At 43.6% G+C, this 26,252-nt stretch overlaps 1 protein-coding gene across 3 annotated transcripts in view; it reads right to left on the reverse strand.

Moving 5' to 3' along the window:
- adam11 (ADAM metallopeptidase domain 11) overlaps window positions 1-26,252 on the reverse strand; it is a 53,415-nt gene that overhangs the window by 14,859 nt on the left and 12,304 nt on the right. For 2 of the 3 annotated variants that reach the window (XM_046369177.1, XM_046369176.1), the window contains exons 4-18: window positions 24,064-24,140; window positions 23,402-23,468; window positions 18,766-18,848; window positions 18,518-18,581; window positions 15,824-15,890; window positions 15,245-15,378; window positions 10,535-10,609; window positions 6,208-6,279; window positions 5,417-5,583; window positions 4,367-4,451; window positions 4,085-4,175; window positions 3,694-3,845; window positions 3,472-3,543; window positions 2,569-2,661; window positions 2,235-2,315 (exon numbers count right to left, since the gene is read on the reverse strand). In XM_046369177.1, the coding sequence (XP_046225133.1) occupies window positions 2,235-2,315; window positions 2,569-2,661; window positions 3,472-3,543; window positions 3,694-3,845; window positions 4,085-4,175; window positions 4,367-4,451; window positions 5,417-5,583; window positions 6,208-6,279; window positions 10,535-10,609; window positions 15,245-15,378; window positions 15,824-15,890; window positions 18,518-18,581; window positions 18,766-18,848; window positions 23,402-23,468; window positions 24,064-24,140 (1,380 nt within the window). The remainder of the gene's footprint in view (window positions 1-2,234; window positions 2,316-2,568; window positions 2,662-3,471; window positions 3,544-3,693; window positions 3,846-4,084; window positions 4,176-4,366; window positions 4,452-5,416; window positions 5,584-6,207; window positions 6,280-10,534; window positions 10,610-15,244; window positions 15,379-15,823; window positions 15,891-18,517; window positions 18,582-18,765; window positions 18,849-23,401; window positions 23,469-24,063; window positions 24,141-26,252) is intronic. The other variant, XM_046369178.1, reaches the window with a different exon arrangement.

Below are 26,252 nucleotides of genomic sequence, written 5' to 3' on the forward strand. Positions count from 1 at the left end.
GTCTTGTATGTCTTCCATTTCCTAATAATTGCTCCCACAGTTGACTTCTTCAAACCAAGCTGCTTACCTATTGCAGATTCAGACTTCCCAGCCTGGTGCAGGTCTACAATTTTGTTTCTGGTGTCCTTTGACAGCTTGGCTATAGTGGAGTTTGGGGTGTGATTGTTTGAGGTTGTGGACAGGTGTCTTTTATACTGATAACAAGTTCAAACAGGTGCCATTAATACAGCTAACGAGTGGAGGACAGAGGAGCCTCTTAAAGAAGAAGTTACAGGTCTGTGAGAGCTAGAAATCTTGCTTGTTTGTAGGTGACCAAATACTTATTTTCCACCACAATTTACAAATAAATTCATTAAAAATCCTACAATGTGATTTTCTGGATTTTTTTTTCTCATTTTGTCTGTCATAGTTTAAGTGTACCTATGATGCAAATGATGCAAATTACAGGCCTCTCATCTTTTTAAGTGGGAGAACTTGCACGATCTGAGGGTAGGCAACAACATCTCCTCCCCGCTGATCCTCAACACTGGGGCCCCACAAGGGTGCGTTATGAGCCCTCTCCTGTACTCCCTGTTCACCCACGACTGCGTAGCCACGCACGCCTCCAACTCAATCATCAAGTTTGCGGACGACACAACAGTGGTAGGCTTGATTACCAACAACGACGAGACGGCCTACAGGGAGGAGGTGAGGGCCCTCGGAGTGTGGTGTCAGGAAAATAACCTCACACTCAACGTCAACAAAACTAAGGAGATGATTGTGGACTTCAGGAAACAGCAGAGGGAACACCCCCCTATCCACATCGATGGAACAGTAGTGGAGAGGGTCGCAAGTTTTAAGTTCCTCGGCATACACATCACAGACAAACTGAATTGGTCCACTCACACAGACAGCATCGTGAAGAAGGCGCAGCAGCGCCTTTTCAACCTCAGGAGGCTGAACAAATTCGGCTTGTCACCTAAAGCACTCACAAACTTCTACAGATGCACAATCGAAAGCATCTTGGCGGGATATATCACCGCCTGGTACGGCAACTGCTCCGCCCTCAACCGTAAGGCTCTCCAGAGGGTAGTGAGGTCTGCACAATGCATCACCGGGGGCAAACTACCTGCCCTCCAGGCACCAACACCACCCGATGTCACAGGAAGGCCATAAAGATCATCAAGGACAACAACCACCCGAGCCACTGCCTGTTCACCCCGCTATCATCCAGAAGGCGAGGTCAGTACAGGTGCATCAAAGCTGGGACCGAGAGACTGAAAAACAGCTTCTATCTCAAGGCCATCAGACTGTTAAACAGCCACCACTAACATTGAGTGGCTGCTGCCAACACACTGACACTGACTCAACTCCAGCCACTTTAATAATGGGAATTGATGGCAAATGATGTAAATATATCACTAGCCACTTTAAAACAATGCTACCTTATATAATGTTACTTACCCTACATTATTCATCTCATATGCATACGTATATACTGTACTCTATATCATCGACTGCATCCTTATGTAATACATGTATCACTAGCCACTTTAACTATGCCACTTTGTTTACATACTCATCTCATATGTATATACTGTACTCGATACCATCTACTGTATCTTGCCTATGCTGCTCTGTACCATCACTCATTCATATATCCTTATGTACATATTCTTTATCCCCTTACACTGTGTATTAGACAGTAGTTTTGGAATTGTTAGTTAGATTACTTGTTGGTTATTACTGCATTGTCGGAACTAGAAGCACAAGCATTTCGCTACACTCGCATTAACATCTGCTAACCATGTATATGTGACAAATAAAATTGGATTTGATTTCATTTGATTCGACTAAATACTTTTTTGCCCCACTGTATTTATATGTACACATTCTCATTCACCCCTTTAGATTTGTGTGCATTTGGTAGTTGTTGGGGAATTGTTAGATTACTTGTTAGACATTACCGCACTGTCGGCAACAAGAAGCATTTCGCTACACTAGCATTAACATCTGCTAACCATGTGTATGTGACCAATACCATTTGATTTGAAAAGGATATACTTGCACATCTAGTAAGAACAAAAGTTCCCACACTAAGAGCTTACTTTTTTAGGGGTTATTGCAAAACTTAAAACTTTGCAACCAAGCAGTGTGTGGGATTGTACAGTATATTCACGTTGGCTTTGCGCCGCGAGTAAAATAGTAGTGTACAAAATGAGGGTATCCTGAACACTGACGTCCAGCCGTCTCACCTGGCTGGAGTCTCCGGGACACGTCTCCGGGACGTCACAGTCGTTGGTCACTTCGCGACACGTCACCCCCCTGAGCTCGTACTGTCACACAAAGTCATCACTATTTTCACAGCACCGATTTGATTGTATAGGCGACGGTAATTATGCATGAAAACTACATAAAACTTCAGTCAGAAATGCCAATCAACCAACCTGTGGCTGATATCAGTTAAAAGTTTAAAAAACATTTTTTAAATTGGTCTATGTCTAGTTGCAACAAGTTAACAAGACAGTCATCTTAGTGGTGGACACATGTACAAGTGTAATGCTGGTGTATTTAAGAGTAAGTACTCACCCTGCAACCTCTACAGCAGAGGCCAGTGCTGCACATGGCGTCGTGGGTCAAGGTGCACTTCTTACAGCAGGCTCCTCCGCTCCGCGCACACTCCTGCAACCATACCACACACTCTTGTAGCAACACACAATACTAAACGCAGAGGCTGAAGGCGTCGCCATTCTTCCCATTCAAAACAGTTCGGAACAGTTTGTGCATATATTATGATGATTTAAAAATAAAAATAAATTGTCTTCAGCAATGGTTTTTCAGGCTGTTCATGTACACAAAAAATAATTGAATTTCGGTCACAGAAGTCTATGCCCCTTTGTTGGTCATTGGTCAACAGTAGAGATTCTTTAATGAAGTGTGATGTAATTCTACGATAGACGACTTGGTTTCATGCACATTTTTTCACTTGAGATATACTGCACCAAACACCTTAGTTGGATGTAAAATTGCACAACTAAGATCTCCTCAGAAAAACTACAAAACGAATGACAGATTTCTTGAGTTATCTTAGATTATTTCTGACTATTTTGAGGAAGTGTATACTGGCTTCGGCATCTCAAAAAACAAACAGTACTATTGCTGATTTTTTCTTATTTTTCAAGCGAAAGTGTTATTTTTTTATTCCCCCCCAATTTCGAACTTGTCTCATCGCCGCAACTCCCTGACAGGCTCGGGAGTCGAAGGTCACGTCATGTCAACACTCGCCCGCTTAACCCGGAAGCCAACCGCACCAATGTGTCGGAGGAAACACTGTTCACCCGACGACCTCAGTCAGTCAGCCTGCAGGCGGGAGGCCCAAGCGAAGGTCTTTTAAGGGAGTACGCAAGCACGCTCGTTCGGTTCGCCTAACCGATTTCGGCTAGGCGCCACCCGACCCGAAGCATTCAGAAGGGTTTTTATTGTAGGACTCACCACATGGGATCCACAATCACACTCCTCCCCCACTTCCACAAAGCCATTGCCACACTCTGGAGAGTCCAGCAGCTACAAGGAACACAACAGGGGGGACAGGAGTCAACACGAGAAACAAAAACAATGCTTTTGTTTGAATGTTTTCTGGCATTCCCCAGAATGGAACTTCCTCCACCACCACCTTCCCTGCACCATTTCCAACCAACCACAGCCAGAGCTTACCTTGCTGGGCTTATTGAAGAGGCAGCTGCCCCCACCCTGCTGGAGAAAGCGAAGGTACTCATCCACACTGCAGCGTGAGAACTTCCTAGGAAGATAGTAGCCGGTGTCCTCCATGATGCAGCCCAGCCATGGGTCGGGACACCTGCAGTCCCCTATAGGGCCAGAGAAACAAGGACATGTCACATGACTGGGGACAAGACCAGGGTCTTCTTACTTGCTGTTACACACTTTGCGACAACTGTTGATGTAAAAGAAAGGGCTTAATAACTAACATTTGATTGAATTTGAAAAGAAGCTGCTATGCTGTTTACATTGTGCCAGGTTGAGTTGCGTCCTATTTTCTGTGACAGTGTGTACAGAAGTTATTGAAGTGGATGAATGCAGGTCTTACCAGCCGTAGGGCGCTCCTTGTTCCACATCATGCCAATGTTCTGCCCCAGGCTCTGACACAACGTGATGGCCATGGGACCCACGTTGCCGTACTAAAACACACACATGCAAGACAAGTGAGAAAACGCACACACAAGCAGTATATTTAGCTTCTTCCAAACAGGCGGTTTCACTCGGCTACGCCTCAGGAGTCTTGTACTCCGAATTGGAATAGCTCTGCCCTAATAGGCTTCTTTTGTGGAGTTGGGTGAGTCAATGACTGTAAAAACAAAAAAGGGCTGACCTCGTTGACTCCTCCTCCCCGCGTGAGGGAACAGATACCCCCAATGTAGGCTGTGCCACTGCGGCTACTCTGGAAGGTCCTCCCCCTACAGGACACACAGGGATTAACAGGAGCTATCATCAAGTTTTAATGTACTGTGCACAAGAACAGTGAAATGCCTTTGCCAGCTCTAAACCCAACAACGCAGTAATGATTAGCAATGTAGTACTAAAAATAACATAAGGTAGAACAGAAACACACAAGAAATAAAAATAACAAATAAGAAGAACATAAGTAACAATCTATATACAGGATCAGTCCCAATACCATATTTACAATGTGCAGGGGATAAATATAATAATAATAATAATATATGCCATTTAGCAGACGCTTTTATCCAAAGCGACTTACAGTCATGTGTGCATACATTCTACGTATGGGTGGTCCCGGGGATCGAACCCACTACCCTGGCGTTACAAGCGCCATGCTCTACCAACGGAGCTGTATAGGTGTACACCTGTATAGGTGTACATGTCACGTGTACTAAGACGGGTGTAATAACATCAGTGGTGGAAAAAGTACTCAATTGTCATACTTGATTAGAAGTAAAGATGCCTTAACAGAAAATGACTCAAGTAAATGTTACCCAGTAAAATACTACTTGAGTAAAAGTATCTGGTTTAAAATGTCCTTAAAGTACAGTGGTAGAAAAAGTACTAAATTGTCATACTTGAGAAAGAGTACAAAGTAAAAGTATGCTATACATCAAATTCCTTATATTAAGCAAACTAGATGGCAAAAAATATAAATAGTAAAGTAAAGTAAAGTACAGATACCCCAAAACACTACTCGAGTAGTACTTAAAAGTATTTTTACTTAAGTACTTTACACCACTGAATAACATGCTTATAACAGTTGCTTTGGACATTCCCCCAGTCCACTTACGTCAGGCAGTATCAAGCACCGAATTAAATAGAAGTCTAGAATGGACATTGGTATTCCATCAATATGACTATTGTGTGTATTATATTGTGTCTGTATGGTTTCAAGTGTTATGAGGGGAGAACCCACGAGAAGAGGTGTGTGGCATCGCTGCGCTCTTTGATGCTCTCCTTCCTGTACTTCATGAAGTCCCTCAGGGTCAGCAAGGGGTCATTGCCCACAGACACCATGTTCTGGGATGACCACGTCTCCATGGCGACCAGCACGATCCGCGTGTTGAGCTGGTCCTTGTAGATCTGAGGTCAAAGAGTCACGATGACAACTAAGTCAACCATTGCCAGAACAACTGTTCATGTAATCTTGGCACCCAGAACTAAAATCAGCTACTCGGTTTTGGTCAACATTTGAATGTTAAGGTTGCCACAAGAGATTACTACACATTATTTACTTCACTAACACTATGATGTAATGAACAGTAGTTCATTTGAAAGAAATTTCACAACTACGCAATTTTAACTGATTATGATGTATATTAGATAGATGATCAACACAGCTGATATAAACCTGACGATCAATACAGACAGTAACATCTTAGAGTAAACAAGGAAACATAAAAGTGGAAAAGTGGATATGGAGTGTGTGTGTGTGTGTTAGCGGTTGACACGGGAGTGCCATTTTCTTCCTGTACTGTCCTGATCCAACAACAGTTCTATAACCCTGACATGTCCTCCTAAAAAAAAGTCTGTTTAAAATGATTTCTGTACTGCCCGTTCCTGTGAGGACTGTCGATCCTGTCCCAAACTTGACATTAGGATTTCATTCCCATTCCTGAGGAAGTCCTGCAGAACCTGCATGAACCCGAGGTAATGTCAACCTCTAGTGTGTGTGTCTGCATGTGTGCAGAGGCAGACGGCTCTCACCGCGTCTGCCATATTGACGACCGCTTTGGCAAAGTTCCTCGTCTGCGACGACGACCGACGCAGCTGCACAAACTACAGCACAGGGCAGAGGGAAGGACCAAGAGCAGAGGGTGGGTGGAGAGGGGAGAAACAGAGATATCCATATTGACCAATTACAATAAATAAACAACCAAAACCTCAAATATTTGATTACGTAGATTACGTTGATTTCGTGGAAATATTGAATTAAATATTTCTCAGATACCAGAGCTTGTGAATTCAAATAGAGTTTATTACAAAAAGTAGCAAAGCCGAGCAACTCCATGGAAGAACTGACTCTCCATTCTTAGTACTTTGCTTTAATACAGTCTTACCCTTACATAACATAGTCACCCCACTTCTATGTAAGTGATTGATACCTTCTAGTCTTGGCCACCATAATCTTGCGTCCTTTCTTATTGGCACAGACATTAGGGCATACAGTTGAAGTCGGAAGTTTATATTCACCTTAGCCAAATGTATTTAATTAAGTTTTTCATAATTCCTGACATATAACCCTAGGAAACATTCCCTGTTTTAGGTCAGTTAGGATCACCTCTTTATTTTAAGAATGTGAAAATGTCAGAATAATAGTGGAGAGAATTATTTATTTCAGCTTTTATTTTTTTCATCACATTCCCAGTGGGTCAGAAATTTACATACACTCAATTAGTATTTGGTAGCATTATCTTTAAATTGTTTAACTTGGGTCAAATGTTTCAGGTAGCCTTCCACAAGTTTCCCACAATAAGTTGGGTGAATTTTGGCCCATTCCTCCTGACAGAGCTGGTGTAACTGAGTCAGGTTTGTAGGCCTCCTTGCACACACCTTTTCAGTTCTGCCCACACATTTTCTATAGGATTGAGGTCAGGGCTTTGTGATGGCCACTCCAATACCTTGACTTTGTTGTCCTTAAGCCATTTTGCCACAACTTTGGAAGTCTGCTTGGGGTCATTGTCCATTTTGAAGACCCATTTGCGACCAAGCATTAACTTCCTGACGGATATCTTGAGATGTTGCTTCAATATATCCACATCATTTTCTTGCCTCATGATGCCATCTATTTTGTGAAGTGCACCAGTCCCTCCTGCAGCAAAGCACCCCCACAACATGGTGCTGCCACCCCCGTGCTTCATGGTTGGGATGGTGTTCTTCCCCCTTTTTCCTCCCAAAATAACGATGGTCATTATGGCCAAACAGTTCTATTTTTGTTTCATCAGACCAAAGGACATTTCTCCAAAAAGTACGATCTTTGTTCCCATGTGCAATTGCAATTCGTAGTCGCTCTTTTTATGGCGGTTTTGGAGCCTTGGCTTCTTCCTTGCTGAGCGGCCTTTCAGGTTATGTCGATATAGGACTCGTTTTACTGTGGATATAGATACTTTTGTACCTGTTTCCGCTAGTATCTTCACAAGGTCCTTTGCTGTTGTTCTGGGATTGATTTGCACTTTTCGCACCAAAGTACATTCATCTCTAGGAGACAGAACGTGTCTCCTTCCTGAGCGTTATGAGGGCTACATAGTCCCATGGTGTTTATACTTACGTACTATTGTTTGTACAGATGAACGTGGTACCTTCAGGCGTTTGGAAATTGCGCCCAAGGATGAACCAGACTTGGGAAGGCTACAATAATTTTTCTGAGGTCTTGGCTGATTTCTTTTGATTTTCCCATGATGTCAAGCAAAGAGGCACTGAGTTTTAAGGTAGGCCTTGATATGCATACACAGGTACACCTCCAATTGACTCAAATTATGTCAATTAGCCTATCAGAAGCGTCTAATGCCATGACATAATTTTCCAAGCTGTTTACAGGCACAGTCAACTTAGTGTATGTAAACTTCTGACCCACTGGAATTGTGATACAGTGAATTATAAGGCAAATAATCTGTCTGTAAACAATTGTTGGAAAAATGACTTGTGTCATGCACGAAGTAGATATCCTAACTGACTTGCCAAAACTATAGTTTGTTAACAAGAAATGTGTGGAGTGGTTGAAAAAACAAGTTTTAATGACTCCAACCTAAGTGTATGTAAACTGCCGACTTCAACTGTAGATTATATTGGTGGTGTGACACACAGACATGCACACTCCTACTGCAGGTCTAATAGTGCCTATAACTGATTAGCTAATGTTCCTGTTGTCTATGTACGATGATCCCATGAGCATGTCCAGTAGCCTTCAGAAGATCAGATATGGCCCAGACCAGTCACGTCTTGTTGGTCTACCTTGCCTCATCCACATGGATTCTGCTTACATTATGTTTTTTATATGTCTAATGGCTAACTCGATGTCGATCCAGCTTTGTACACTTACATGGACTCAGCCGTCATTGTGCTAACAGGTCTCATTTTTAATTTATATCGATTCTTCTTTCTACTTCAAATAGAGAACAGTATAGGTAGTGAAAATCACCAGATGGCTGGAAATTCTCTAACAATAGCCGCTACAGGTTTTTTGCTCAACAGTGAAACACCTGATTCAGATCATCATTAGTTGAATCAGGTGTGATAAAAAAAAACTGCAGTCGTGCTGATGATCACTGATGTAGGGCATGTCAGTGCACTCTATGACAACATGAACCGAGTAAGTTGTGGCCATTCGATTAACTTTTCGATTTCCAATAAAAATAGAATGATGTACATTGCCTTCAGAAAGTATTCACATCCCCCTCGACTTTTTCCACATTTTGCTGTGTTACAAAGTGGGATTAAAATTGATTTCATTGTCATTTTTCTGGTCAATGATAAACACACACAATACTGTGTCAAAGTGGAAGAAACATACTAACATTTGTAAAAATGTATGGAAAATAAAACACCCCGAGCCAGTTGGCAGCAATTACAGCTGTGAGTCTTTCTGGGTAAGACTCTAAGAGATTTCCACACATGGATTGTGCAACATTTGCCCATTGCTCTTTTCAACATTTTTCAAGCTCTGTCAAATTGGTTGGTGATCATTACTAGACAACCATTTTCAGGTTTTGCCATAGATTTTAAATAAAATTTTAGTCAAAACTGTAACCAGGACACTCAGAAACATTCACTGTCTTCTTGGTAAGCAACTCCAGTGTAGATTTGGTCTTGTGTTTTAGGTTTTCTGTCCTGCTGAAAAGGTGAATTCTTCTCCCAGTGTTTGGTGAAAAGCAGACAACTAGGTTTTCCTCTCAGATTTGTCCTATGCTTAACTCCAATCCATTCATTTTTTTAAATCCTGAAAAAACACCCCAGTCCTTAACAATTAGCATCCCATAACATGATGCAGCCACCACTATGCTTGAAAATATGGAGAGTGGTACTCAGTAATGTGTTGTATTGGATTTGACAAAACTATTTTTTTGCAGTATTACTTTAGTGACTTGTTGCAAACAGAATGCATGTTTTGGAATATTTTTTATTCTGTACAGGCTTCCTTCTTTTTACTATGTCACTTAGGATAGTACTGTGAAGTAACTACAAAGGTGATCCATCTTCAGTTTCCTCCCATCACAGCCATTAAAGTCTGTAACAGTTTTAAAGTCACCATTGGACTCACGGTGAAAACCCTGAGCGGTTTCCTTCCTCTCCGGCAACTGAGTTAGAAAGGACGCCTGTACCTTTGTAGTGACTGGGTGTATTGAGACACCTTCCAAAGTGTAATTAATAACTTCACCATGCTCAAAGTGATATTCAATGTCTGTTTTTAGTTTTTTTCCCCACCTATCAAAAAATAATTTATATATATCAAATTATTGAACACAAGTGAGTCTGTGCAAGTTATTCTGTGACTTTTCAGCACATTTCTACTCCTGATCTTATTTAGAATTGCCATAAGAAAGGGGTTGAGTACTTAATGACTCAAAACATTTCAGTAAAAAAAAAAAACATGTTTTCACTTTAACATTATGGGGTATTGTTTGTAGATCAGTGAAACAATCTCAATTTGATCAATTTTAAATTCAGTCTGGTGTGAAAACATTCTGAAGGTACTCTTTATGCCTAGCCCACCGTTCATTCTGAAAGTATTCAGACCCTTTTTTCACATTTTGTTACATTACAGCCTTATTCTAAAATGTATTAAATAGTTTTTTCCCCACCTTCATCAATCTACACACAATACCATATAAATTAGGTATTTCTGTTTTTTACTTTTAATACATTTGCTAACATTTCTAAAAACCTGTTATTGCTTTGTCATTATGGTGTATTGTGTGTAGATTGATGAAGATTTCTGGTAGTTTTTTTATCCATAAGGTTGTAATGTAACAAAATGTGGAAAAAGTCAAGGGGTCTGAATACTTTCCAAAGGCACTGTATGTCGACGTGAACGTACCAGGTCATGATCGTTCACCACCATCAGCTCGATGTACTTGGTCTCAGTCTGGACTGTGCGTTGACCTCGTCTGACCTGTGGTGGTGGGGGGTGGGGGGGGTATTGTCAATACTGATAGGATCAAAAGAAAGGGAAGCGCTGCTCTTGGATCAGCTTTCTCCATTCAAAACGTACCTTAACGCTATAATTATTTCACAACACTGACGAAAGTTCAGCCTCTAGAGAGATATTACCACCTATGATATTACCAACAATTTGGGACATCATTGTGCACATGTTAGACTACACATCATGAAATATAGAGACACAATACAGACAGCAGCCTCCAAAGTAGCTAAATAGAACAAATCAAAGTTTGTCACGTGCGCCGAATACAACAGGTGTAGTAGACCTTACAGTGAAATGCTTACTTACAGGCTCTAACCAAGTGTGAATAAAAAGGTGTGTGTGTGTGTGTGTGTGTTTGTGTGTGTGTAGGTAAGTAAAGAAATAAAACAACAGTAAAAAGACATTTGAAAATAACAGTAGCAAGGCTATATACAGACACCGGTTAGTCAGGCTTATTAAGGTAGTATGTACATGTAGGTATGGTTAAAGTGACTATGCATATATGATGAACATAGAATAGCAGTAGCGTAAAAAGAGGGGTTGGCGGGTGGCGGGACACAATGGAGATAGCCCGCTTAGACAATGTGCGGGAGCACTGGTTGGTCGGGCCAATTGAGGTAGTATGTACATGAATGTATAGTTAAAAGTGACTATGCATATGTGATAAACAGAGAGTAGCAGCAGCATAAATTAGGGGGGGCACACAATGCAAATAGTCTGGGTAACCATTTGGTTACCCAGGGGTCTTATGGCTTGGGGGTATAAACTGTTGAGAAGCCTTTTTGTCCTAGACTTGGCACTCCGGTACCACTTGCCATGTGGTAGTAGAGAGAACAGTCGATGACTGGGGTGGCTGGGGTCTTTGACAATTTTTAGGGCCTTCCTCTGACACCGCCTGGTGTAGAGGTCCTGGATGGCAGGCAGCTTTGCCCCAGTTATGTACTGGGCCGTACACACTACCCTCTGAAGTGCCTTGCGGTCGGAGGCCGAGCAATTGCCTTACCAGGCAGTGATGCAACCGGTCAGGATGCTCTCGATGTTGCAGCTGTAGAACCTTTTGAGGATCACAGGACCCATGACAAATCTTTTTAGATTCCTGAGGGGGAATAGGCTTTGTCGTGCCCTCGTCATGACTGTCTTGGTGTGTTTGGACCATTCCAGTTTGTTGGTGATGTGGACACCCAGGAACTTGAAGCTCTCAACCTGCTCCACTACAGCCTGGTCGATGAGAATGGGAGCGTGCTTGGTGCTCCTATTCCTGTAGTCCACAATCATCTCCTTAGTCTTGGTTACGTTGAGGGATAGGTTGTTATTCTGGCACCACCCGGCCAGGTCTCTGACCTCCTCCCTATAGGCCGTCTCGTCGTTGAACAGGCCTACCACTGTTGTGTCGTCTGCAAACTTAATGATGGTGTTGAAGTCGTGCCTGGCCATGCAGTCGTGGGTGAACAGGGAGTACAGGAGGGAACTGAGCACGCACCCCTGGGGAGCTACAGTGTTGAGGATCAGCGTGGCAGATGTGTTGTTACCTACCCTTACCACCTGGGGGCGGCCCGTCAGGAAGTCCAGGATCCAGTTGCAGAGGGAGGTGTTCAGTCCCAGGTTCCTTAGCTTAGTGATGAGCTTTGAGGGTACTATGGTGTTGAATGCTGATCTGTAGTCAATGAACAGCATTCTCACGTAGGTATTCCTTTTGTCCAGGTGGGAAAGGGCAGTGTGGAGTGCAATAGAGCGGTATGCAAATTGGAGTGGGTCTAGGGTTTCTGGGATAATGGTGTTGGTTTGAGCCATTACCAGCCTTTCAAATCACTTCATGGCTACGGACGTGAGTGCTACAGGTCTGTAGTCATTTAGTCAGGTTGCCTTTGTGTTCTTGGGCACAGGGACTATGGTGGTCTGCTTGAAACATGTTGGTATTACAGACTCAATCAGGGACATGTTGAAAATGTCAGTGAAGACACCTGCCAGTTGGTCAGCACATGCCCGGAGCACACGTCCTGGTAATCCATCTGGCCCCGCAGCCTTGTGTATGTTGACCTGTTTAAAAGGTCTTACTCACGTCGGCTACGGAGAGCGTGATCACACAGTCGTCTGGAACAGCTGATACTCTCATACATGCCTCAGTGTTGCTTGCCTCGAAACGAGCATAGAAGTGATTTAGCTTGTCTGGTAGGCTTGTGTCACTGGGCAGCTCACGGCTGTGCTTCCCTTTGTAGTCTGTAATAGTTTGCAAGCCCTGCCACATAAGACGAGCGTCGGAGCCGGTGTAGTATGATTCAATCTTAGTCCTGTATTGACGCTTTGCCTGTTTGATGGTTCGTCACAGGGCATAATCGCGATTTCTTGTAAGCTCCCGGGTTACTGTCCCGCACCCTTAAAGCGGCAGCTCTACCCTTTAATTCAGTGCGAATGTTGCCTGTAATCCATGGCTTCTGGTTGGGGTATGTACATACAGTCACTGTGGGGACGACGTCCTCGATGCACTTATTGATTATAAGTGAAGCCAGTGACTGATGTGGTGTATTCCTCAATGTCATCGGAAGAATCCTGGAACATGTTCCAGTCTGTGATAGCAAAACAGTCCTGTAGTTTAGCATCTGCTTCATCTGACCACTTTTTTATAGACAGAGTCACTGGTGCTTCCTGCTTTAATTTTTGCTTGTAAGCAGGAATCAGGAGGATAGAGTTGGGGTCGGATTTACCAAATGGAGGGCGAGGGAGAGATTTGTACACGTCTCTGTGTGTGGAGTAAAGGTGGTCTAGAATTTTTTTCCCTTTGGTTGCACATTTAACATGTTGATAGAGATTTGGATGAACTGATTTAAGTTTCCCTGCATTAAAGTCTCCGGCCACTAGGAGCGCCGCCTCTGGGTGAGTGGTTTCCTGTTTGCTTATTTCCTTATACAGCTGACTGAGTGCGGTCTTAGTGCCAGCATCTGTTTGTGGTGGTAAATGAACAGCCACGGAAAGTATAGCTGAGAACTCTCTAGGCAAGAAGTGTGGATTGCAACTTATCACAATATACTCTACTTCAAGCGAGCAAAATCTAGAGACTTCCTCAGATTTCATGCACCAGCTGTTTACAAATATGCACAGACCCCCCCCCCCCTCGTCTTACCGGAGTGTGCTGTTCTATCCTGCCGGTGCAGCGTATATACCGCTAGCTGAATACGCATGTCGTCATTCAGCCGCGATTCCGTGAAACATAGGATATTACAGTACTTGATGTCCCGTTGGTAGGACATTCGTGATCGTACCTCGTCTAATTTATTGTCCGATGATTGCACGTTGGCGAGTAATATTGACGGTAACGACAGCTTTCCTACTCGCCTTCTGCGGGTCCTGGCGAGGCATCCGGCTCGTCGTCCTCTGTACCTGCGTCGCTTCCTCTTGCGAATAACTGGGATGTGTTTGGAGAACATCATGCTGTTGTTTGTTGTTGGAAAAAAAATATTTTGTCTAATCCGAGGTGAGTGATCGCTGTCCTGATCTCCAGGAGCTCTTTCCTGCCGTGAGATACGGTTGCAGAAACATTATGTTCAAAATAAGATACAAATAACATGACATGTATTTCAATCGTGGTTTTCATTGGGAGCATCTTTTTATACGTCGCTTGTTTTTGTCGTCAACTGCAAAGACAATGGCAACGTTGTATTTTGGAGTCAGCGTCGTTCCTGAAGCCGTCGGCGGTCACAGAGAGACCGACAATCCAAGTGATCTCCCCGGTGTGAAGTGACACGGGAGGGGGGAAAAAACAGCGTCTGACGACGCACTTAGCTGTTCTTGCGAGTGGTCTGAGGCAGGCTTTAGATGATGAGTGTTTTCAAGTTCAACGTTAACAAGATGGTCTCGGGATTTAACCATGCTCCTACGAAGTTTGTAAAGATGGACCTAGCCTTAACATTATTTTCGGAAACCGGGCCCTGGTCACTGTATATGGAATAAAGTACCATTTCAGATGCAACCTTATTCACCTCAGTTGAGAACACATACCTTTACTAACCATACTGGAATGTACTGCAGCTACTGCAGATGAAACTCTATAGCCCAAGTTCTTGTCCTTGAGAAGGGCAGCCACACTTTGATTTCAGCCTCGATTCATCTGCTATTAAATCGCTGTGTCTGAAAGTGATATAACGGTGGCTGGCTCTGGTTACTCAGGCATTCTACTCTTGCTACACATCAGCCAATACGCAAGGGATATTTGTGAGCACATAAAGATAATAAATTGATTGTGTTCCGTGTGAGATTAAATGTGTTGCATTGTAAAACATTGACTGTGTTGTTTCATTGTGTCGTGTTACACTATTGGCTTGCTCTCAGTTTTAGTTAGTGTCTCTGCAAGCAGTGTGTATTTGGCAACACTGTAGCTTTGTGTGTGTGGCAACCGTGGGTGTTTACAGGTGTGTGTGTGTGTGTGTGTGTGTGTGTGTGTGTGTGTGTGTGTGTGTGTGTGTGTGTGTGTGTGTGTGTGTGTGTGTGTGTGTGTGTGTGTGTGTGTGTGTGTGTGTGTGTGTGTGTGTGTGTGTGTGTGTGTGTGTGTGTGTGTGTGTTCGCACATGCATGAGTGTGTGCCAGCTTATCAGGACATCAGTTCCTCACCTGTCTCTTTGAACGGCTCAACCCTTCCTCTGTGAAGATGGGCTCCTCCGGCTCCGACAAGATACCATCATCACCAGCAGGGTCACTGTCATTTACAGAGTTCCCTTCAGTGTCACTGCTGATCAATGAGCAACCTGTGAAGGAGGGGAAAAAGATAAAGGGAGGGGGGAAATGGGTAGGAGTGCGGAAGGGGAGTGAGAAGAGGATGAGAGGAGAGAGAACAGGGTGGGAGGGAGAAGAGGTGATATGAGCAGTGCACACCCACCAGTCCCTTCTCTCAGTGAAGCCATGTCCATTTTTGTCAAATGATCCACAGAGGAAATCAATATCCTGCAGACAGTGTGGTGGTGGAGGGAGGCCGGGTGGAAAGGTGAGTGAAGCAGGGGAGCTTATGGCAGAGCAAAAACTAACACAAACAGAGTATTTTAAGGCTTTAGAACTGGAGACAAGAGGAAAGGAGGCGGCGAGGAGAAAACTCCAATTTAGACTATTGAGATGCACCCCAAGACACAGGCAAAAGGTACGGGATGACGGACAAAGAGGAGAGATGGGTTATTAAAGGTCAGCTAAAGGTTTTACCTGGACATTGTAGTGACAGTAGCAGGTCCAGGTCAGCCATTCGATACACCACGTGATCATTCTGCTTCTACAGTAGTACACACAGAGCCACAACAGAGTTAGAACCAATTACAGTTGTGAATACAGAAAATGTTAGTACCCACCATTCTGATGACATATTGGTTGCCAATGGTTAAGTGCTATAACTGTTATTGACTGATCATCTCCACCCCCCCCCTCTCTTTTTGCCACCCTGTCCAGCACTCGAGACCGCCGAGTGCCGAGGCCCGTACAAATGGTCTGTCTTCAGTTACGACACTCGCTACCGAGATCCAAACTGCCTCTGGAAGCAACGTCAGCACAAGCATTGTTCGTCGGGCGCTTCATGAAATGGGTTTCCATGTCCGAGCAAGCGGACACGAGCCTAAGATCACAATGCGCAATGTTAAGTGTCGGTTGGATTGGTGTAAAGCTCGTCGCCGTTGGACTCTGGAGCAGCGGAAAAGCCTTCTCTCACGCTTCACCATCTGGCAGTCCGAGAGACGAATCGCTACCTGACCCAATGCATAGTGCCAACTGTAAAGTTTGGTGGAGGAGGAATAATGGTCTGTGGCTGATTTTCATGGTTCGGTCTAGGCCTCTTAGTTCCAGTGAAGGGAAAAATGTTCAAGCAACAGCATACAATGCCATGCTAGACGATTCTGTGCTTCCAACTTTGTGGTAACAGTTTAGGGAAGTCCCTTTCTTGCTTCAGCATGACAAAGCCCCCGTGCACCAAGCGAGGTCCATACAGAAATGGTTTGTCGAGATCAGTGTGGAAGAACTTGTCTGGCCCCGACCTCAACCCCATCGAACACATTTGGGATGAATTGGAACGCCGACTGCGAGCGAGGCCTCATCGCCCAACATCAGACCTCACTAATGCTCTTGTGGCTGAATGAAAGTCCCCGCAGCAATGTCTAGTGGAAAGCCTTCCCAGAAGAGTGGAGGCTGATATAGCAGCAAATGGGGGAGCAAATCCATATTAATGCCCATGATTTCAGAATGAGACGGTCGACAAGCAGGTGTCCACATACTTTCGGTCACATAGCGCATACGTAATAAAGAGAGCAAAGCGCCATAATGCATAATTGATCCATTGCTGGGCTTTCAGGATGGCATCATCGAGCATTTCATGGCTGCATGGAGAGTCTAACTTGAGCAGAGGAGCTGAATACTTCATGAAAATGACCCATCTGGGGAAAAGGGGGGGGGGGGGGGGGGGGGCGATCTGATATTCAGGAGGGAGAGGCCACATCGATCTATCGTTCCAGTCCATGTAATGGAGCTGTGTACCGTACCTCGATTGCCTGTCGTCCTAATGGAATAGCCTTCAGCCTCTTCTATCCTACCACTCGCTTTTCTCTCCTTTTCTTCCACACTCACTTTTCCTCTCTCCTCCCACTCTGTTTCGCGGCCGAAACGCATCTCTCAAAAGGAGAGGTCCACAATGTTGTGGCGTCTGGGACAAAGCCCTAATATCACGTTGGTTGACGTATTATATCATGCTATACTGGTGCTGCTTGCCCCTAACGTCCAAGGCTGGGAGTGAGCGTATTTTCCCCCACTACTCACGTTTGAACTAAATGGCTCTGGGATGAACTGTACACACACAGTGCATAATCATGTTAGAGGCAAGTGTATGGCTTATTTGGCTACAGACATCAAGGATGGTGTCCTCTGTGGGGTTTCGTAATGTATGGCTGGGACCAGAACCGTATACTGTATGGGTATATATACAACGGCTTTTGGCTTGGATGGCAAACAGGCGGTTATAGTTCATCCTGAATAGAAGGAGACAGATGGGACAGAGGTTAAAGCGATCGATTCAAAGACCGCCAACGAGTCCGCACCGAATGGTCTTGGAGATGCACGGGAATAAATTAAACAAAAAACAAAAATAGATTCAAGCTGTCAATTCCACATTGTGCCCTTCGCTTTTCCACAGCAACTTGATTTTTCCCCCCATGGACAAACATAATCAGAACGTTCTTTGGGGGGGGGGGGGGTAGTTGAAAAGTCCACGAGCCCTTCCAAACGTACTATATGCTTCCAGATTTCAGAATAAAACGTGCGCGTGCAGGCAGTAGCTTGTAAAGGACGACACCTGCACAAACATTGCTATGGTGCATTTGATTGAATTCCAGTCTTAGTATAGTTAATTAGTTCTCTCTCTCTCTCTCTCTCTCTCTCTCTCTCTCTCTCTCTCTCTCTCTCTCTCTCTCTCTCTCTCTCTCTCTCTCTCTCTCTCTCTCTCTCTCTCTCTCTCTCTCTCTCTCTCTCTCTCTCTCTCTCTCTCTCTCTCTCTCTCTCTCTCTCTCTCTCTCTCTCTCTCTCTCTCTCTCTCTCTCTCTCTCTCTCTCTCTCTCTCTCTCTCTCTCTCTCTCTCTCTCTCTCTGGGACTGTGTATCAATGCAATACTTTTGGCACTGCACAGCACAGATGGAGTATCGCTATCTGTGCTGCCAGTGAGAGAGGGAGAGAGAGAGAAAGAGGTAAACAACGGAGAGGGAAAGAGAGTTGAACGAGTCCGATGCAGAGAGAGAGAGAGAGAACACGCGGTCTCTCTACTGAGCAGTGGGCTGGAGCCACTTCCAAGACGAATCCACTGGCAGCTCCCCATCTTTCATCTAAGGGTATCCCACCCCTCCATCCTCTTCCCTTATTCATACTCACCTCCCCACCGGTATTGAGAACAGGCTCGATCCCATAGGAGAAGTTCCCATCGGAAAACATCCCACTGGGGGGGGAGAGAGAGCGAGAGAGAGGGCGAGAGAGCGAGAGAGAGGGCGAGAGAGCGAGAGAAAGCAAGAGTGAGGCTAGTAGAGTTTGTAGTAACAAATGGGAACTCTGGTAGGGTTTGCAGATAGAGACAAAACAGCGAGGCATGGAATGGGCAGAGGGTGGGTATAGCCTCGACTCACCGTAATCCATGGCAGGTAGAGAGAGCAACCCACGAGCCTGGTACCCCCCGTAGTCGCCCGTGGTAGTAACAGTGTTCCCCTCCCTGTAAACACACACAACCATTCACTCAGTATTAATTCTACTTTGCTCTCCCAAGTTAAAGAAACAAAGGCACAAGTCGATGAAATAGAGTGAGCTAACCAACGACGAAAATGCAATCAACACCACTGATTAAGTGTGAAGCAACACCCCCCCAAGAGTGGGTCTGGGTGAGCTGCTTGGTCAACAAAGCTGTATCAGTAACTACTATAAATCAGAGGAGAGAACCTACACCTACAGTGGCTAATGATGCGTGAAGGACAGCAGAGACTATATTTCATCACCAGACAGGTGTGGTTGAGAATCAGATGTGTGTGTGTGTATTAGACTAGGAAAACATCAGTGTCGGTCGGTCTGTCTGTGCGTGTGTGTGGTGTGTGTGTGTATTAGAATAGGAAAACATCCGTGTCTGTCTATGTGTGTGTGTGGTGTGTGTGTGTATTAGAATAGGAAAACATCCGTGTCTGTCTTTGCGTGTGTGTGGTGTGTGTGGTATTAGAATAGGAAAACATCCGTGTCTGTCTGTGTGTGTGTGTGGTATTAGAATAGAAAAACATCCGTGTCTGTCTGTGTGTGTGTGTGGTATTAGAATAGAAAAACATCCGTGTCTGTCTGTGTGTGTGTGTGTGTGTGTGTGTGTGTGTGTGTGTGTGTGTGTGTGTGTGTGTGTGTGTGTGTGTGTGTGTGTGTGTGTGTGTGTGTGTGACTCAGTCAGTGTAATGAACACCAATAAGTTATGCACCACTGTCATCTGAGCCCACTGTCGTCTCACACGCTAAACAACAGAAGAAAAGCTGCATTCAAGTGAAGCGAACTATAACTATTTAGACCGTTCAAACAACAACCCGGGGCTAGTGTTTTTTCCCCGCTTGGTCAAACTTTACTCCAACTGTATCCAACCAACCAGACAGACCAACGCTGCGTCTCAATAGACTACAGCGGCCTCCTCTCCTCTGCTCTTTCCTTAACCTGCACTGGTCTGAAACACACAAGCAACATGGTCGATCCCTTTCCAGCAACATGCACCCGTCCAGTTCTTTTTCCAGAATGAAGGCAGGATTTTATACGAGCTAGCCATAATGACCCTTAGTGTAGCTTAGCTTAATTTATCTCTTGTCGTGGCTTAGCATGCGAGCTAGCCATAATGAACCTTAGCTTAGCTTAATTTATCTCTTGTCGTGGCTTAGCGTGCGAGCTAGCCATAATGACCCTTAGTGTAGCTTAGCTTAATTTATCTCTTGCCGTGGCTTAGCGTGCGAGCTAGCTATAATGACCCTTAGTGTAGCTTAGCTTAATTCCTCTCCTGTAGCGGTTTAGCGTGCGAGCAGTAAAAACCTGAAGCATTCAGTGGGGGCTTCCACTCACCACCAAATATTGTGATTATATGAGGTTCTGCGTGTGCGTGCGCAGCCAGAAGATGGCGCAAGATGGAACTGGGCCAACATTCCGCACATTTTCTCACAGATGAAACTTTTGATCTTAGTACAGTTTTCTGTTCCCAAAACTAAAATCGGTTATGAGCAGATAGCAACAAGTTTTGCAGATTTGACGCTTTAAAAGTTTTTAAAAACGGGCTTTGTTTAGAGGTATCGCAATGGAAGTTAGAGTTCTTGGCTTGCACATGCGCACTTCAGAGAGTAGGCGTTCACTGACAGGAATGAGCAAATACATGATAAAATGCACAAATAGGATCACGTTAGCTCTTGCTTGGCTCTGCCCATGTTGTTCCTTGTCCTGCCAACTGTGCTTCTATGGTTTCCACTGTAAAAAGGATCCCATCTTGGCTTAGTTAAAAGTATCATTGGTAGCGGTTTAGCATGAGCTAGCCATAATAAACTCTAGCTTAGTGTTAGCTTAAGTTCTCCTGTGTCTTTAGTGGGTGAGACCCTGGAGCCATTCAATACCAATTAGAAAGGAAGCCTTAGTCAGAGCACTTAGCACGGGACTGAGATAAATAAACAAAAAAACTCAACAAAAAAAAGGGCAGGATTACAAGGGTAAGTGGAGGAAATCAGATTGGCTGACACTCTACCGCGGCCATTAGTGAACGAGGTGGATTGAGTGTCCTTCCAGAGGAGGAGAGGCTGGACACATCCACGCATACGCACACACACACTTTCAGAGGAGAGGGAGGATGAAGGGGGGGATCATTCAAGTCATTCAGGTATAATGGACTACTGAGATGCTATTCAAGAAATAATCTGTTTCGTCTAACATGCAGGAATGCATATTTCAACATGACTCAATACTTTGATGTGCAACCTAATCCAGTGATTGTCACGAATGTTGGTTTGACAAGTAGGCCATTGTTGTTATATTTTACTGTCGAAAATAATGCTTCAGAATGTTATTTCAAATTTTCTTGTACACTTATATCATAGGCTAATTCATTTGGGGTTAATTCACCACTTGAGGAAGAGGAAAACTCAACACACATCGTCTAGATCGCTAACTCTAAATATAATACCCACTGCTAGTAGCCATGTACAAATCTAACAGTAAATGTCCTAATAAAAAATGGAAATGTATCTCAAAGCCATATCATATATCTTGTTTGTAAAATAGTTGCTACTGAGCTCAATATTGAGAAATAAATATTTGACCTACAAACATGGAATTGTTTGTAGGTAAAATGCAATTGCATTTTGAAATTTTTTACAATCAAAACGAATTTCTTTCTCCCAGAGAGGCGAGTGGCTCGCTAATCACATCAGCAGGCCCACCGAAACAGGCACATCAGCAGGCCCACCGAAACAGGCACATCAGCAGGCCCACCGAAACAGGCACATCAGCAGGCCCACCGAAACAGGCACATCAGCAGGCCCACCGAAACAGGCACATCAGCAGGCCCACCGAAACAGGCACAGCAGCAGGGCAGACACGTAAAATACAGGAATCATGAGGATAACGCATTTTTACTGTTGGACCAAATCATGGTTTTAGCAGCCCCAAAAATGGAAGGTTTGAGTGAGGTGACCATGTAGAAGGTGCAGCTCGCACCGATACAACCAGCTAAAATGTTTACCCGCACAGCCAAGTCAAATAGTCGCAAAATGGAACTAAAAAGGTCACAGTCTGGAACCCTGAGGAGAGGGTGACTCTGCGGAGGACACGCTCAGTAGAAATGCACACACTCATTTAATAGTTTTTATTTCTTTCTAATTTAACTAGGCAAGTCAGTTAAGAACAAATTCTTATTTACAATGACCGACTACCTCGGCCAAACCCTAACGACACTGGGCAAAATGTGCGCTGCCCTGTGAGACTCCCAATCACGGCCGGTTGTGATGCAGCCTGGAACTTCTTGTTCTAGAGCCTGCGATGCACTTGCCAGGGCATGATCAACGAGGTGGAAATGTAGCTAATATCTGAATGAAGGGCAACTCAGCAGCACTGCTGACTTTGCAGAACAGCTTGTTTGTTTGTGAACAGAAGAGGGAGGATGTGGTCCTTCTGTAGCTCAGTTGGTAGAGCATGGCGCTTGTAACGCCAGGGTAGTGGGTTCGATCCCCGGGACCACCCATACGTAGAATGTATGCACACATGACTGTAAGTCGCTTTGGATAAAAGCGTCTGCTAAATGGCATATATTATTATTATTATTATATATTAAGAGAGGGGACACCCCATTAAGGGAGGAGTTGAATGAGATGCCACACCTATCCAAGGACACAGCCAATGAGAATGAAGGATGCTAATTGGTACTGACAAACTAGAATAAAACAGCCCTGTTTTGTTACAGCCCTATCAAATACGGCTACCGAGTCTCAACTAAGGGAGAGAGGTGGCCAAAATAGGAGGGGAAAGTGCCAATTCCAAGATGGCAGAAAGCTACTCAAGTGTTTCTCAAACTGTTTTTATTTACCATCACACTCGAGGACAAAACGACAGGACAAGCGGAGAAATTAAGATTAGACCAAATAAGAACTAAACAAGTACATGACGTTGCACTATCTAGCCACGAATAACTTCTCGGTTAAGTCCATCTAGGGCACCTTACAAGGGGTTAGACAGTGACCTTGCAAAACGACCGGCGTAATTGCATCTCTCCAATTTCATTAAACTTCCGCACCGCAGTACTAGCTATTCATGTCTGCAGGAACAAGACACCTCTCAGTCCTCCAAAGACGTCCTCTGACACACACACACACACACACGCGTAATAATACAGTATAAGCATAGTTATAGACACACATAAAGACTGGTATAGGCTCATAATTCCATATACCAATAGTCGTAATGCATTATAAGTATAATCATAATCACTTATAATGTACAGTGACATAATGCTTAATAATTGCACTTTCTACTCAAGGGTCATACAGCATTATAATGACAATCAGTGTGATGCATTTATAAAGTCTATGCCAATGAGCAGCACATCATTAGTCCTGCGTCATAATCTTTGCTATGGTGTGTTATAGCACACTTATAAGCCACTATTCAGTCATCTCTGAATGCTTTAGGTGTGCGTTTGATGATCATACTAGACACTCATCAGCCAACCTTCATGTCTACACCCTAGTGGATGTACGGATGGACGAAAACAAGTTGTACCATGTTTTGAGACGGCCTCCCTTCGTCGTCAAAGTGCCGCTCCACATAATCCGAAGACAGGAGATTGCTGGGGGGAAAAAAGAAAGAAAGAGAAAGAGAAAGAGAGAGAGAGAGAGAGAGAGAGAGAGAGAGAGAGAGAGAGAGAAATGACATTTCCCACCAAGGCATAATCATTACAAGAGACAAGCGCATACAAAACACATTTGTTAAAAGCACTATACAAATCCAATTGGATTGATGGAGGCATTGAGTAGAAAGGGGTGGTGGAAGGATGGGCCCAGTTACCTTTACGCCATGTGAAGACGCTTTGAGAGCTAGTGAGGAGCGCTACATGACCACAATCCATTAGAACCATGTGTCCAATGCGTTGGTGAGGAGGAGGAGGAGGGTATATGCCGTGATTTAGCTTTAGTCTATGAGCCTCAAAATGTTACCATCTACAATGTTTTAGACATTCCATTCTAGTGAAGAAACCCTAGATGGATTGTAACGGGGTTGGGGTAAATTCATTTTTTTTTTTATTCAGCCAAATCCAGAGGCGACATTGGGCAATGTTTTTATTCATTATTTGAATGAAAAATGTCCTGAATAGAAAGCTGAATTGAACACAATCCTGTATTGTATAGAATGCTAGTGATGGTCAGAGCAGTGTGTCAACTCACTGGTTCAGCACCAAGTCCAGGATGAAAGACTTGCCAAAGGCTTCCACCAGGAAACTGCTCTGGGCTAGATGGACAGGCTGAGAGAGAGAGTGAGAGTGAGAGTGAGAGAGAGAGAGAAAAAAAGCACAATAGAGAGAGAAAATCAGTGGTGGAAAAAGTACTCAATTGTCATCCTTGAGTAAAAGTAAAGACACCTAAATAGAAAATGACTCAAGTAAAAGTCATCCAGTAAAATACCACACTTGAGTAAAAGTATTTGGTTTTAAATATACTTAAGTATGAAAAGTAAATGGAATTGCTCAAATATACAAACCAGACACCACCATTTTTTAAATGATTTTTTAAATTACCGATAGCCAGGGGCACACTCCAACATAATTTACAGGCAAAGCATTTGTGTTTAGTGAGTCCGCCAAATCAGAGACAGTAGGGATGACCTCTTGATAAGTGCGTCAATTGGACCATTTTCTTGTCAAAATGTAATGAGTATTTTTGGGTGTCAGGGAAAATGAATGGAGTAAAAAGTACATTATTTAGGAATGTAGTGAAAAAGTTGGCAAACATAAATAATAAAGTACAGATGCCTCCAAAAACTTAAGTAGTACTTTAAAGTATTTTTACTTAAGTACTTTACACCACTGGAGAAAATGCAGGTACACTTAGGGTGTAAGGACAGGACTGAGGCAAGGCTGGCCAAGGTTATTACAAGGTACAGTGCCTTCAGAAAGTATTCACACCCATAGACTTTTTCCAAATTTAGCTATGTTACAAAGTGGGGTTAAAATTGATTTAAATGTACTTTTTTTACAAGAATCTACACAAAAAAACTCTAATGTCAAAGTGGAAGAAAAATGCTAATGTGTAAAAATAAATAAAATACTAACATATCATGGGGTTACATTCAACCCCATGAGGCAATGCATGTTAGAATCACCTTTGGCAGCAATTACAGCGGAGTCTGGGTAAGCCTCTAAGTGCTTTCCACACCTGGATTGTGCAACATTTTCCCATGACTCTTTTCAAAATTCTTCAAGCTCTGTCAAATTGGTTGATCATTGCTCGACAACCATTTTCAGGTCTTGCCATAGATTTTCAAGCAGATTTAAGTCAAAACTGTAACTCAGCCACTCAGGAACATTCACTGTCCTCTTGGTAAGCAACTCCAGTGTAGATTTGTCCTTGTGTTTCAGGTTACTGTCCTGCTGAACAGTGAATGAATCTCCCAGTGTCTGGTGGAAAGCAGATTGAACCAAGTATTCCTCTAGGATTTTGCCTGCCTCCATTCTTTTAGCTTTTTACCCCCCTGAAAAAACTCCAGAGTCTTTAACGATTAAAAGCATAAACACAACATGATGCAGCCACCACTATGCTTGAAAATATTGCGAGTGGTACTCAGCAATGTGCTAAATTGGATTTGCTTCAAACATACCCCGTTGTATTCAGGACAAAAAAAGTGAATTGCTTTGCCACATTTTTGGCAGTATTACTTTAGCGCCTTGTTGCAAACATAATGCATGTTTTGGGATATTTGTATTCTGTACTGGCTTCCTTCTTTTCACTCTGTCAATTGGAATAGTATTGTGGAGTAGCTACAATGTTGTTGATCCATCCTCAGTTCTCATATCACAGCCATTAAACTCTGTAACTGTTTTAAAGTCACCATTGGCCTCACGGTGAAATCCCTGAGCGATTTCCATCCTCTCTGGCAACTGAGTTAGGAAAGACGCCTGTATCTTTGTAGTGACTGGGTGTATTGATAAACCATCCAAAGTGTAGTTAATAACTTCAACATGCTCAAAGGGATATTCAATGTCTGCCATTTCTTACCACTAGGTATCAGTCTTTGCGAGGAACTGGAACACCTTCCTGGTCTTTGTGGTTGAATCTGTGTTTGAAATTCACTGTCGACTGAGGGCCCTTACAGATAATTGTATGTGTGGTGTACAGAGATGTGCTAATCATTCAAAAATCACATTAAAACACTATTATTGCACACAGTGAGTCCATGCAACTTATTAAGCGACTTGTTAAGCAAATGTTTTACTCCCAAACATATTTAGGCTTACCATAACAAAGTGGTTGAATACTTATTGGACTGAAGGCATTTCAGCTTTTCATTTTTTATTAATTTGTACAAATTTCGAAAAACATCATTCCACTGACATTATGTGTCGGCCAGTGACCAAAAA

The sequence above is a fragment of the Oncorhynchus gorbuscha genome, linkage group LG11, assembly GCF_021184085.1.
Source record: "Oncorhynchus gorbuscha isolate QuinsamMale2020 ecotype Even-year linkage group LG11, OgorEven_v1.0, whole genome shotgun sequence".
NCBI lineage: Eukaryota > Metazoa > Chordata > Actinopteri > Salmoniformes > Salmonidae > Oncorhynchus > Oncorhynchus gorbuscha.